The sequence below is a fragment of the Mizuhopecten yessoensis genome, unplaced genomic scaffold, assembly GCF_002113885.1.
Source record: "Mizuhopecten yessoensis strain PY_sf001 unplaced genomic scaffold, ASM211388v2 scaffold9157, whole genome shotgun sequence".
NCBI classification, from domain to species: Eukaryota; Metazoa; Mollusca; class Bivalvia; order Pectinida; family Pectinidae; genus Mizuhopecten; species Mizuhopecten yessoensis.
The window spans coordinates 993609-1005715 of record NW_018407907.1 but is presented as its reverse complement, the minus strand read 5'-3'; the positions used below and the strand labels follow the sequence as shown (position 1 = coordinate 1005715).

The 12107-nt window shown below is 34.6% G+C and overlaps 1 protein-coding gene across 1 annotated transcript in view; it reads right to left on the bottom strand.

The window, feature by feature from the left end:
- Positions 1-1414: 1414 nt before the first annotated feature.
- Positions 1415-12107, bottom strand: part of LOC110457477 — a 36564-nt gene continuing 25871 nt past the window's right edge. Inside the window, exons 29-38 of the mRNA XM_021508774.1 lie at positions 11865-11979; positions 9588-9808; positions 8829-8963; positions 7541-7588; positions 5396-5512; positions 4686-5183; positions 4235-4352; positions 3232-3353; positions 2304-2427; positions 1415-1625 (exon numbers count right to left, since the gene is read on the bottom strand). Coding sequence (XP_021364449.1) covers positions 1499-1625; positions 2304-2427; positions 3232-3353; positions 4235-4352; positions 4686-5183; positions 5396-5512; positions 7541-7588; positions 8829-8963; positions 9588-9808; positions 11865-11979 — 1625 coding nt within the window. The 3' untranslated portion in view covers positions 1415-1498. The remainder of the gene's footprint in view (positions 1626-2303; positions 2428-3231; positions 3354-4234; positions 4353-4685; positions 5184-5395; positions 5513-7540; positions 7589-8828; positions 8964-9587; positions 9809-11864; positions 11980-12107) is intronic.

Genomic DNA, 12107 nt, shown 5'->3' with positions numbered 1-12107 from the left:
AATTTGAAATACATCAAACTTACTGTAGTTACAATTAAAATGCATGGGGAAGGAGAGGCAACTCCAGTTTTGAATCTTGATCATTGTTGTGCTAATACAAGACGTTCATATTGTACGTGTTTTCAGAAATAGTAAGATATTAAAACCTCATTCATTACTTATGCATGTGACGTTCATGGTTTGTTTTCATTTTATAAATTTAGAGCTATTAAGACATATCTAGTCAGTTGGTAAGGAAAAATATTTCTTGAGTATGAAATACACCATTCCTACAATGAAATAATTACAGTCAATTATCCCATCTCTGGTGTGCGTCAGTTGTCACCATTTTCTACTTAATGGCAATGTAACTCTTCGTCATCTTGGGTTTGTAGTTGTCGTCATCATAACGGTAACCTTGGATACCACGAATCCTTTCAAGATATATACTTTTTATGTACGATCAGCATATTCTTATTTGAACTTAATACTAATTAATGTTAAATATTTTTTTTTTACACGATAAGGAAGACATTCATCGGAACTTGAGTTTGTGGGTTCCCTGTATATCTCAATAGGAGTGTCGACTGCTAATGTAAGACAAAATCAACAAGGTGTAGTAGTATTAGGTTTCTAAAGGTCAGTTTAGAACGGACATTATCTTTCAGTTTCTGATTAATGAATAAAGTGCCTATAGAAAAAATAAAAATCTTATTTAACGTATTTCTTATTATTATCACTTTGAATCGCGGAACATCTCTCTGTCCTTTAGGATCCTTATTCCACTCAGTGTTGTTATTTTGATATTTTTGGCACGTCCAGGGAATCGACTCATACATTGACGATATATTTTGTTATTAAAAGAGAAACATTTGCAGTTGGTGTTTTGAATTTTCAAAACAGATTTGTTGACATCATAATGGAATCATTTCTTCATGAGATATCTAATTATGTGTTACGGACATGGAACTAGACCGAAACGTATGAAAACCCACTGCACTGTTGTTTTTCGTATATATTGTAGAGTAGAAGACCTTGATTTTCGTTTAGGATATTACTGTAGCCTAAGCTGGGCCAGAACACTATCGTTGATTCGGTAGATCAGCCGCATAAAGCGACAGCAAAACAATTTGAGGTCTAGGGTTCGAATCCTTGACTAGCCAAACTGAAATTTGTACGCACTGAACGCCAATGTTGAGTATTTGTGTATGTGTTTTAAAGGTATATTGTTAATTTTAGAAATGATTTAATCAGAGTTAAAAACGTGCTGTGAAATCAGTTTCAGTTTCCGGCAGTGGAAGTGGGAATCCTTAACAATGCTTTGGAGACGAGCTGACTAAGCAATTTTGTTAAATCCTGTCACACATATTACTGTGTCTAAGTATATAAAATGAGATAATCATGATGAAAAACATAATTTATAAAAATACAAAACGAGTGTTATATATTCCTTTATTGACAAAGCATTTAAAAACAATAGTATGAAACAAATATTATAATGAGTGTGGACAGCACTTGCTTATTCCTCAATGTATCCTGGAGGGTAGTTGAGGACATATCCTTGTGGACAGTTTGGGGTCTTGCAGCATTTCCCCTGGGCAGGGGGATTCAGACTACAGGCAGCTGGCAAGTTCCACTGGACACACCTTCAAATAGAAAAACAATGGGTTGGTATGATCAGTATCAATGTTAAAGCTTATGTATACAGTAAGCACATACAAAACCCATACATATCTGGACGGACGCAAAGGAGACAACAATAATATCAATAACAATCCTAATTGATTCTTTTCTTTCGTGATTAAATATTTTTAATGATGCATTCAACCACTCGCGCATATGAAACAAATACACTCGTATAGCAACCTTTGAGTAAAGCCACCACATCTTTGAATTAGTCTCTAAGCCATGAACATTGACTTTTCTATGATCAATTTTAAAGAAATATGTAGCGGATGTATAATCTCTAATAAAATATACTCCACCAAATGCCTCACGACCTATGTCAGACCATCCGAGAAATAATAGGGGTTACGCTTTCCTAACTTCTCTGTACAACTTGAATTTGTCATGACAAAATCGATGGCATGCAGTTATCTATTTGATTGATTTCAGGTAAACATTACCAATTGTTAAGCTGATATATGTTCTAACAGAGGAACGACGCCCGACTGCAAGGCCGGTTAGTATAACCGTTACGCTGTCGCACATTATTGGGAAAGCTGATACACATGTCCAAACGAAATACAACCATTTAAAAAGGGGTATGTAATATTTACTATCATATACAGTGTATATATATATATGTGTGTAACTGTCCTTACTTGTTCTTGCACGTGTAGTATCCTGTATTAGCGTCGGTACACTGGCACTTGTAAGTGCAACCATCGTCAAATGATTGGCCTTGTGTGTACATCTGACCCTTGTAGTAACATCCGGAACTAGAGCCTGGTAACAAAGGGCGGTAATAATGTATCAACTAAGGTAATATTTGAAAAATTACAAAAAAAGTATATATGACAATGTAATCAGTTGGTATGAATTTTATTCTCGAAATACATTGAATCAGTTGCATGATAATACATTCTGTTCTGAAATGCTTACGAAAGTAGAAAATATTGTTAATAATTATGCTTCATTACTTTAAATCCATAATTGTTATGAGCTAAATTAATATCACTCTTATTTAATTTGTACGTGAACGGCTTATCATGTCTTGAACTTGAACTTATGTATCTGATGAAACTAAAATCAAATGATGTCATTTTCCTTTCGGACGGACTATATATTTTTAATGAACAACTTTCGATTTTGTCATTTTCATATTAAATCCTGATTTCTGATTGGTTGGTCAAGTATGAAAATGACACAAAGAGTTATTTTTTACAGTAGAAAAATATACACTTTTTTATTGTACAACTAACCTATATTATATTGGTAAAAATATTAAAGATATAATTTATGCTTGATCGTAACCTTACATAATGCTGCACATTCGTATTGATGCTGAATTTGCTATTGATTGTTTATATTCCGCTTTGCGTATTGCAGAGTTATCTTTCCTTGTGAGCAGGTATTGATTGTTACGTCATTGGTTTGTGTGAGAAAATTACGTCGTTTTCTCAAAAATTGATGACGTTAATCTCACAAAAAAAAGTCGTAACAATCAATACCTGCTCACAAAAGCAGATAACTCTGCAATACGCAAAGACGGAATATATATTGGTACATTTACATGATAACAACACTTACCAGTATTTACAGTTCCGGTACCGGAAGCCGATCCACTTCCAGAACACTTGGGAGACGAGCAACATTCTCCCTGTGGTTTCTGAAGTACACAGCCTGCTGGCAGATTGGTCCATTGTGTGCACCTGGAATATATTATTAAAGAACATTATTAAAAACAAACGAAGTGAATAAACACAACTCTTAAACATAACGAAATAAATGACAATTTGAATAGTACACCGAAACATTGGTATCTAACATACAGAAAAAAACGCCATGGTGTGATGAGGGTATGCAAAATAGATCATCAAACGATAATTTTTTCATTTATTGAGAAATTTTGGAGGGAAATATTCATTTATGGTATGATCAAATAAACAATCCTTAAAAACGAAATTAGCACTGGGCGTTCACGTGTGATATATATAGAAACACTCTTACGTCATCCATTTGCTTTTTTGACTTCTATATTTTGAAAATAACAGTGCCAAAAATGCTAACTTCTGAAATTAGGCATCATGTTACGCTTCAAACAAACTAATCTTTACCGGCATTAAATCATTTTAGAATGAACTTTGGAACTTGTAGGTATATAAGTATTTCATCAGTGTAATTTATTCTTCTGACTGAAACAGAAGACAAAACCTTCACACCTGCAACTTATTAACAACGTTTCTTATTTCTGAATTTGAAATAAAATTCTAAAACAACTTGAATTCGGAAATGAATCATGTGTAGACAAGACTAAATTGCATAGCTATGCATTTTAAGGTTTCTGTATTTTAAAACGTGTGAATGTAGGGTGATCCGTTTTGGGTTCTGATCCTATTTGGGTCATGTTTCCCTAATCCAAATTCGCTAATCCATTTTAGAAAAGAAGCTTTGAGTCTACAAAGTGTATTTATTTTGTTCAAGAGCAAGAATTCCCGAAGAAAATAAAATAATCAAGGGATTTCTATCTGGTACCGACTAAATGTCTGTTTCAGCTGACACCAACGTGTTTATTATATAGGTATATACTTACAAAGCATTACAGACATAGTATCCACGCATACCGTCTGCGCATGTGCAGTTGTAATCACAGCCATCCTGCCAAGATTGTCCAGTCTGGTAAAGCTGACCCTTGTAATAGCACCCAGAATCTACAATTGGATAATAACTGTATCACTCTATGGCTGTTGACTTTCGGGGACAAAAGTTTAGATATACCCAACAATCTATATCTTTCTTGCTGTTTGGAATACCCTAAAATCTCGCAAATAAGCCGCAAATTATTTTTGTTTTAAGTAAGAAAGTTAATATTGTAATATTTTTGAAAGTTTCTGTATACATGATCTCTAAATTACTACAACATCTTATAAATATAGTTTGGTATATTTGAATGCTGTGTATGAAATTTTTATCAATGAACGTAATTTGCTATTTTAATGGTAAGTTTGCAAACAAACATAAACAAAGAAATAATTTATACATACTACTTCCGGTGAAAGCTTGTCCTGGTAATACGGTAACGTATCCTTGACCATTGAATCCTCCCTGAGTTCCGCTTGCGCTACCTCCTGGATTAACTCCAGTTCCTGAAAAACCGCCACCTTGTGTTCCAGTTCCGGTACCACCTGGAGCCATGGTTCCGGATCCACTAAATCCACCTTGTGATCCAGTTCCAGTACCACCTGGAGGAGCAGGTGTTCCCGATCCACTTATTCCACCTTGGGTTCCAGTTCCGGTACCAACTGGAGCCATGGTTCCAGTTCCACCAAATCCACCTTGTGTTCCAGTTCCGGTACCACCTGGAGCCATTGTTCCGGTTCCACTAAATCCACCTTGTGATCCAGTTCCAGTACCACCTGGAGGAGCAGGTGTTCCTGATCCACTTATTCCACCGGGATTGGTTCCTGTTCCTGTACCACCTGGCAAGGTTCCTGTTCCGGACATTCCACCAGGGTTAGTTCCAGTCCCAGACCCCGTTTGGCCTAATATATAAGTAAAGTTAATGCAAAAATGAATGTTTTTGTGTGGGCCTCAAAAATAATTTTATTGTTTCTTATGAGTCGAACATGACAATTTCCAATTTTATGAACAATTTTCCATTGAACACGAATCAATTGTTTATTGATGCTAGATATTGCTGGATACGGATATAACTTATTTTCCCAATATGAATGTACTAAAACGCATATCATACCACAGAGCCCGCAGTAATGTGGGCAATTTGTCTTAGCCCACTGCAGATACGGATCCGAACAAGAATCACGGGTAAACTCGGCGCAATTCGGCAAAACATCAGAGCATGTGCCAGATCCTGTAAAAAAAGATATAATGCAGTAATTTCAATACAGATTTAATTTACGTCTTTCTATGCTTAAATGTTCCGTTAAGATATGAATTATATCAGAGTAAATACTTTGCAAGTCTGATGTTAGTCTGGTGAGGTTGAGGGGTATGGGGTGCTGTCTCACGGTCTTTGAAGATTTTTTTAACATTATGGCCCAAAATATTTCTTTAATTAATATTTTGAGACCGTCTTTGGTATTTATATGTAAGCTTAATAGCAAATGGTTGATGTAATAGGATTTCAAATAAAATGGCGATTGTACATGTGATATATTCAGTTAGGCAGAACCGTCAGTATTTTTCTGCTTATAATCAAAGTGCCAAGGGCACTCAGGGATGCTGTGTATGAAGGATTCAAATAATGGATTAAAGGAGGTGGTTTATCAGTACAGAATGGCAGTAAATAATAAAGAACATGTTGTTGAGTAAGGGTCATAATAGCCCATCCCTTAATCATAATTTTCAATAAAACTATATATAGCAAGCAGAGCACTGCTAAAACAAAATAGGTCACTTACTGGCTACCATTAGCAGTGTAAAAATAAGTAACGATGACCTTGACCCAACAGCCCTAAACTTGAAACTTGTCTGATATTATGGTCCTTAATTGGTGTTTCAAATCGATGGAAATCCTTCAAGGAATGAAGCTGCTACAGCGCAGACAATGATCTTTTTAAAAATAGGAACAGTGACCTTGACCAGACAACCCTGCAAACCAAAATTGTCCCGTAAGATTATGGGAAAATTTAAGATTAAATAAAATATAAAAAAAAAATGTTATATAGATAATATAAATAAATAATTATGATATTATTATTACAATTTGTTATTATCATGATTAATTATACAAAAAAAATAAAAAGATATTGTATTATTTCCATTGCGTGTAATCACGGACTTATGCAAGTCCCTTGTGTATCTCTCCTTCTCTCGATATTGTAACGAAGGTTAAAGACCTATATATTTATTCAGTTTCTGGTTAATGTGAATAATATGTATATACGGTTTTAATTTTTGATGTTAAATATGCTACTTGTACTATACTAATCGGGCCATTATCTAGAGCCTGCATTTGGAAGCTATCTACAAACTCGTTAGGCACAGCTGCTGTCGCATTGGGAAGCTATCTATAAACTCGTTAGGCACAGCTGCTGACGGCTACTTTAGCGTAAGTCAACATTCTCTTTCACTTGGAGGCTATCCATGGAGACAAAAGAAAACATGAAGCCTACTTTATCAAGGACAGTTATCAAACAGTCGTTGAACAAGTCGCGAGCATGAAACTACGCAATGATGGCCAAGGGGAGAAAACTCTCATACACACACTTTAGAGTATTGGAATACTAGGCGTAGTAATTTGAAACAAATTTATTTCGGAACTTTCACTCATTTAAAACGCCACTGTTAAACATCTTTACATTTTTTGTCTTATATAGATATATTTTACCATATTAAAGCATTGATCATATCATGAAATAATGAAGACATTATCTAATGATCTTTCGCGGAAGGGGATAAAGTGGGTTTTTTTTTTTTTTTTTTTTTTTTTTGTGAAGAAATTATTCGGTCCAAAAATTGTAGTAATCTGAGATTGATATAGTTCATGATGCTCACTGAAAAAACTCGCCTTTTCGTAAAATTTTAACATTTTTTCTTTGATTTATCGATCGTTTTCATATGGTTTTTTTTTTATCCTTTTATATATTTTATATATATTAATCATACCATGAAATAATCAAGACAGCATTTAAAGATCTTCCGCGGAAGAAGAACGTCTGTTGTTTGGTATTGATTTGCCCAGGCTTGGCGAGGACCGCTATGAATGCTGTACACAGCATCCAACAATATTTGTGTGAAATCAATTGTTTTCAATTTAAATGCGACGAAAACTTGTTCGCTTGAAATTATATCAGTTTTACAGGAAAAGAAAGAGAAACACAAAGAAGTATATTTGTACGCGTTGTGATTTTTCCGGTGCACATGAACATCATATTACCTGTTCCAGGAGTTGGATTGATGACTGGATTTGGAGTTGCACTTCCACCTGAGAAGCAAACAAATGGATTTTAGATGTTAACCAACACAAAATTTATATAATAAAGCAGAAAGAGTTCGGCATAATGTCATGATACAAAACCAGGATCAAAAGGTCAAAAAACAAACCCAGGGTTTCTATAGGAACTGACGAAGCACAAATGTATAAGAAAATACGTCGACTGTTCTAAATACTTGATTTTCCTGCAACAATTGAGTCGCCCGACATATGAAGTAAAACGTAGTAAATGCGAAGAAGATTTCAACAACTCAATATCGTTTAAAACTTGAAATTCTTGTCATGAAAATTGGACTTAGTATGGCTCAAAAAACATTTTGATTAGTTTTAAACGAGATACAGAGTGTTTTGCTTCTATATTACTTACGATGTACATAAATGGTATCAAATTATGTGATATGTTAGGATATGATATCAGCATAGCATACCATTAACCGATAACAATTATTATTATGAATTGAATATATTAATGATGGGCGTGGCATGTGAACGAATTGTAATTATTTGCGATAGGCGTTGTATTTGATTTGTCCAGATTTATGATAGGCGTTCTATGTGATTTGTCCAGATTTATGATAGGCGTTCTATGTGATTTGTCCAGATTTATGATAGGCGTTCTTTGTGATTTGTGTAGATTTACGATAGGCGCTCTTCATATTTGTATAGATTTATAATAGGCGTTCTTTGTGATTTGTCCAGATTTATGATAGGCGTTTTATGTGAATTGTCCAGATTTAAGATAGGCGTTGTATTTGATTTTAACAGATTTATGATAGGCGTTATATGAGATTTGTCCATATTTATGATAGGCGTTGTATAAGATTTGTACAGATTTATGAGAGGCGTTATACGAGATTTTTTACAGATATATGATAGGCGTTCCATATGAATTGTACATATTTATGATAGTCGTTCTATGTGATTTGTCCAAATTCATGATAGGCGTTCTATGTGATTTGTACAGATTCATGTTGGCGTTCAATCTGATTTGTACAGATTCATGTTGGCGTTCTATATGATTTGTCCAAATTTATAATAGGCGTTCTTCGGATTTGTACAGGTTTTATGATAGGCGTTCTTCGGATTTGTACAGATTTATGATAGGCGTTCTATGCGATTTGTTCATATTTATGATAGGCGTTCTATGTGATTTGTACAGATATGTGATAGGCGTTCTATGAGATTTGTACACGAGTTTATGTTTTTCAGTTACTACAGTAGCTATACATACCACAGAGGTTGCAGAATTTCGGACAGTTGAAAGAAGCCCATCCGGTGTACTGTCCAGTACAGGTATCTGTACCGTAATCCTGACAATTTGGAATTTTGTCTTCACACACCGTTGCAGCACTCGGAGCTTGGGTACCTACATGGAGAAGTGTATTGCATTTAACATAATGAACAACGTAACTTTCCATAGTGTGGCCTACAGCAGCTTAAGAAATTGCACTTCATCCAAGTCTTGCGTTTGGTCACAAATAAGACCTTAATGAACGAAATTTTTTAATAACCATTCGGTGCATGAAAATGTTTACTTTGTTTGTTTGCATCGACACACAATATATATATATATATCTAGCTACTTCCATGGGTATAACTTCTACTAATGGGGGTTTTTTTTCATAAAAAAATATTTGCCTGTGTGAAAATTGTGATTTATTAAGCCAAATTTTAATGACTGTTTAATTTGATTTGAAGCCAATTTTTTTTTTATAGGAAAACAAAACAACTTTCAGAAACTGCATCTTTCTTTCTAATAATTAATATATCGCCAAAATGAAGTTACTGATAGTGCTTGTTTTGATTAATCTAGTTGTGTGAGCATATATTTTTATCGGCGTTTCTTTAGTTGTATCTTTGTATCTAATATATTTATTCTATAAGTGCTTGTCTGATTTCGCCGTATATCAATATATATATTTTTATCCTTGTATCTTTATTGTCCATATTGCTTGTCCTACGGAACGTGAAAAAAACAACATCATCCTACCGCTGCTGCCACTGCAGAATCCACAGTAATTGGCACAGTTGTCCCTAGCCCAGTCGGCGTATGGGGCGTGACAGGAGTATTGTCCAAACGAGGCGCAGTCTGCTCTGTTATCTTTACATTGAGTAGTGGCAGTCGGGGCACACTCAGCCTTTTGGCAACAGCGATTATTTGGGTCATTGGTCAAATGGCACGTGGCTGGCAGCGAGCCATATCGTGGACATCTAAAAATAGATAAATGAAAAATTAAATAAATTACGTTTCAATGTCTAAAAAAGATAGAATTAACCTCTCCTGATTTGCTTTTAGCATTGTTTCGCTCATGTACATCAATGCAGAGTCTTTTTAGGTTTCATATATATGTAACTGATATATTTGCTTGAAAATTTTACTTCCAAAACTGAAAATAGAAACGATATCTGATATTGAACTATCCCTAAATATTAACTAAATGGCCAAAACAGAGACTACAAATGTACACTTTCTATATTGAAGGTAGACTAATTAAAATTTACACCTTAAGGACTTCCCACCCTTCGTAATACACATGTTTTTCTTGTCGTATTTTCGTGTCGTCATTTCCGTTATGCGTATCGGGCATTCCATTTCAGTAGTGTAAATTATAGTAACACCGGGTAAGCAATAGTACACGTGCGTGACGATGATATGTCAACACCCGATATCAATATCGAAACTTATCTTGGAAATGTGTAATCAAACGTACTTCAGAAATAAAGCTTATGATACAAAGACATTAATTAACTCACGGGAAGACACAGACAGAATATCAGACGACTTCAAAAAGGTCGTATATGAGGCGCATTGAATGCAGACTGATGTGTTTTGTTTACCGACCTCACCTGTACGTATCACGTGCTAACAGTAGTTCACGAGCTCTTGGTCGCTACGACTTTTGTTGTCGAGCGAGTTACGCTCTGTCAGATAAATTGTTTCACAAATGCAATTACAATAACTCTGTAAAAATAGTGGTTTGTAAAATATCAAGATCCCTATAAATTGCAAGTGCATGTGCGTGCACGTGATAACGGCATACCATGCGATACCAGCCTTAAAGGTTACCTATGTACCTGACATGTAAATATACAATGCGTAAGCGGGCTATGAAATGATGTCCAAAGTGTACATGACTGAGAGTAATTTTGTTCCATAAAAGAACAGTAGTATATAGTATAGTATATAGTAATTTAATTTAGTTCCGTCGTTTTTGGTCTAGTAAAGAAAATGAGTGTCATTGTAAAATTCTATCCCTCTGCAAAAAAGTTCCGATTTTTTTCAAGGTAGACAACTCTCATCAGGATCAAATTATTGTAAAATGTAAAATAAATTAATTATAAAGACTTTGTGCGTATTTGGGTCAATTTTTCACTCATTTTGTATGAAACTATGTGTCCTGTTTGCTTTTAGCTTGTATTTGGTAACTTTTATCCATACAATTTAAAAATAAAACGCTTTTTATAACATGTTGTAGATATTTTATGATAAATAAAATATTTGTAAGGCTGATTAGCAATGTTTCTTTTCATTATTCTATTGTTGTAATGGTTTTGAACAATGCCATACAATCAAAAAATGAAAAAGTGTTGAATTTGACAAAAAATCAATTTTTCGGTAGTATTTACCAAAAAATCCCCAGTTTATCGGAATACTTAGATTTTTATAAAATTATCTCTACATATTGACATAACCGTTATGTGAAACTTTCATTGAATTCTGCTGGCTAATTGCGAAAGGGTGGATCCTTCTTAAACAGTAAAGGGATCCCTGTCCCGTGCACTCTTGTATTTCGAATATAAACAGTAATCGCCTCTTAATTTCGTTTTAATTTAAGTCTAGCGCAGTTGGGCAGGACCTTAGCTTGACCTGAAAGCTGAGAGAGCGGAAAGAGAGAGCGAGTATAACAATCTGAGATCCTTGGTTTAAATACAGGTCAAGCACCGCTGAACTTTTGTTTCCAATTCAGAACACGGTTACATGTATTGATATTATTTAAAATATTTCATTTTGTTTTTACTTTTTAATTATAATCCCGTGAGGTATTGTTTTCTGTTAAGAAATGATTTATTAAGCTTTAGGCATGCCGAAAACATTCCAATACCTAGTAACAGTTTTAGGCAGTGGTGAGGGATCGGATCTTTTAGAGTCTGGTGTCCAGTTTGGGGTGTTAACAGTATATTCGGACGTGTATCAAAGTTACAGATAGAAACCAAAATAAAGCCGGCGAGTTGTTTGAATACGAATATCTACCTGTCTTAATCTTACCTGTCTGTACATCTGTACATGCCCTTTGTAGCGTCGGTACACTCGCAATCGTAGTTACATCCATCGTGCCAGGTCTCACCTTGTTGGTGAATCTGACCCTTGTAGATACATGCACCTGTAAGTAAACATATGTTTTTTTACATAAGTCCTGAAAATTTCACGAACATTTATTTTCACGATTAGACGTTAAAATATCAATCTTGGAGACTGGAATAAGTGAAATGAAAAATAAGAATTGTATAC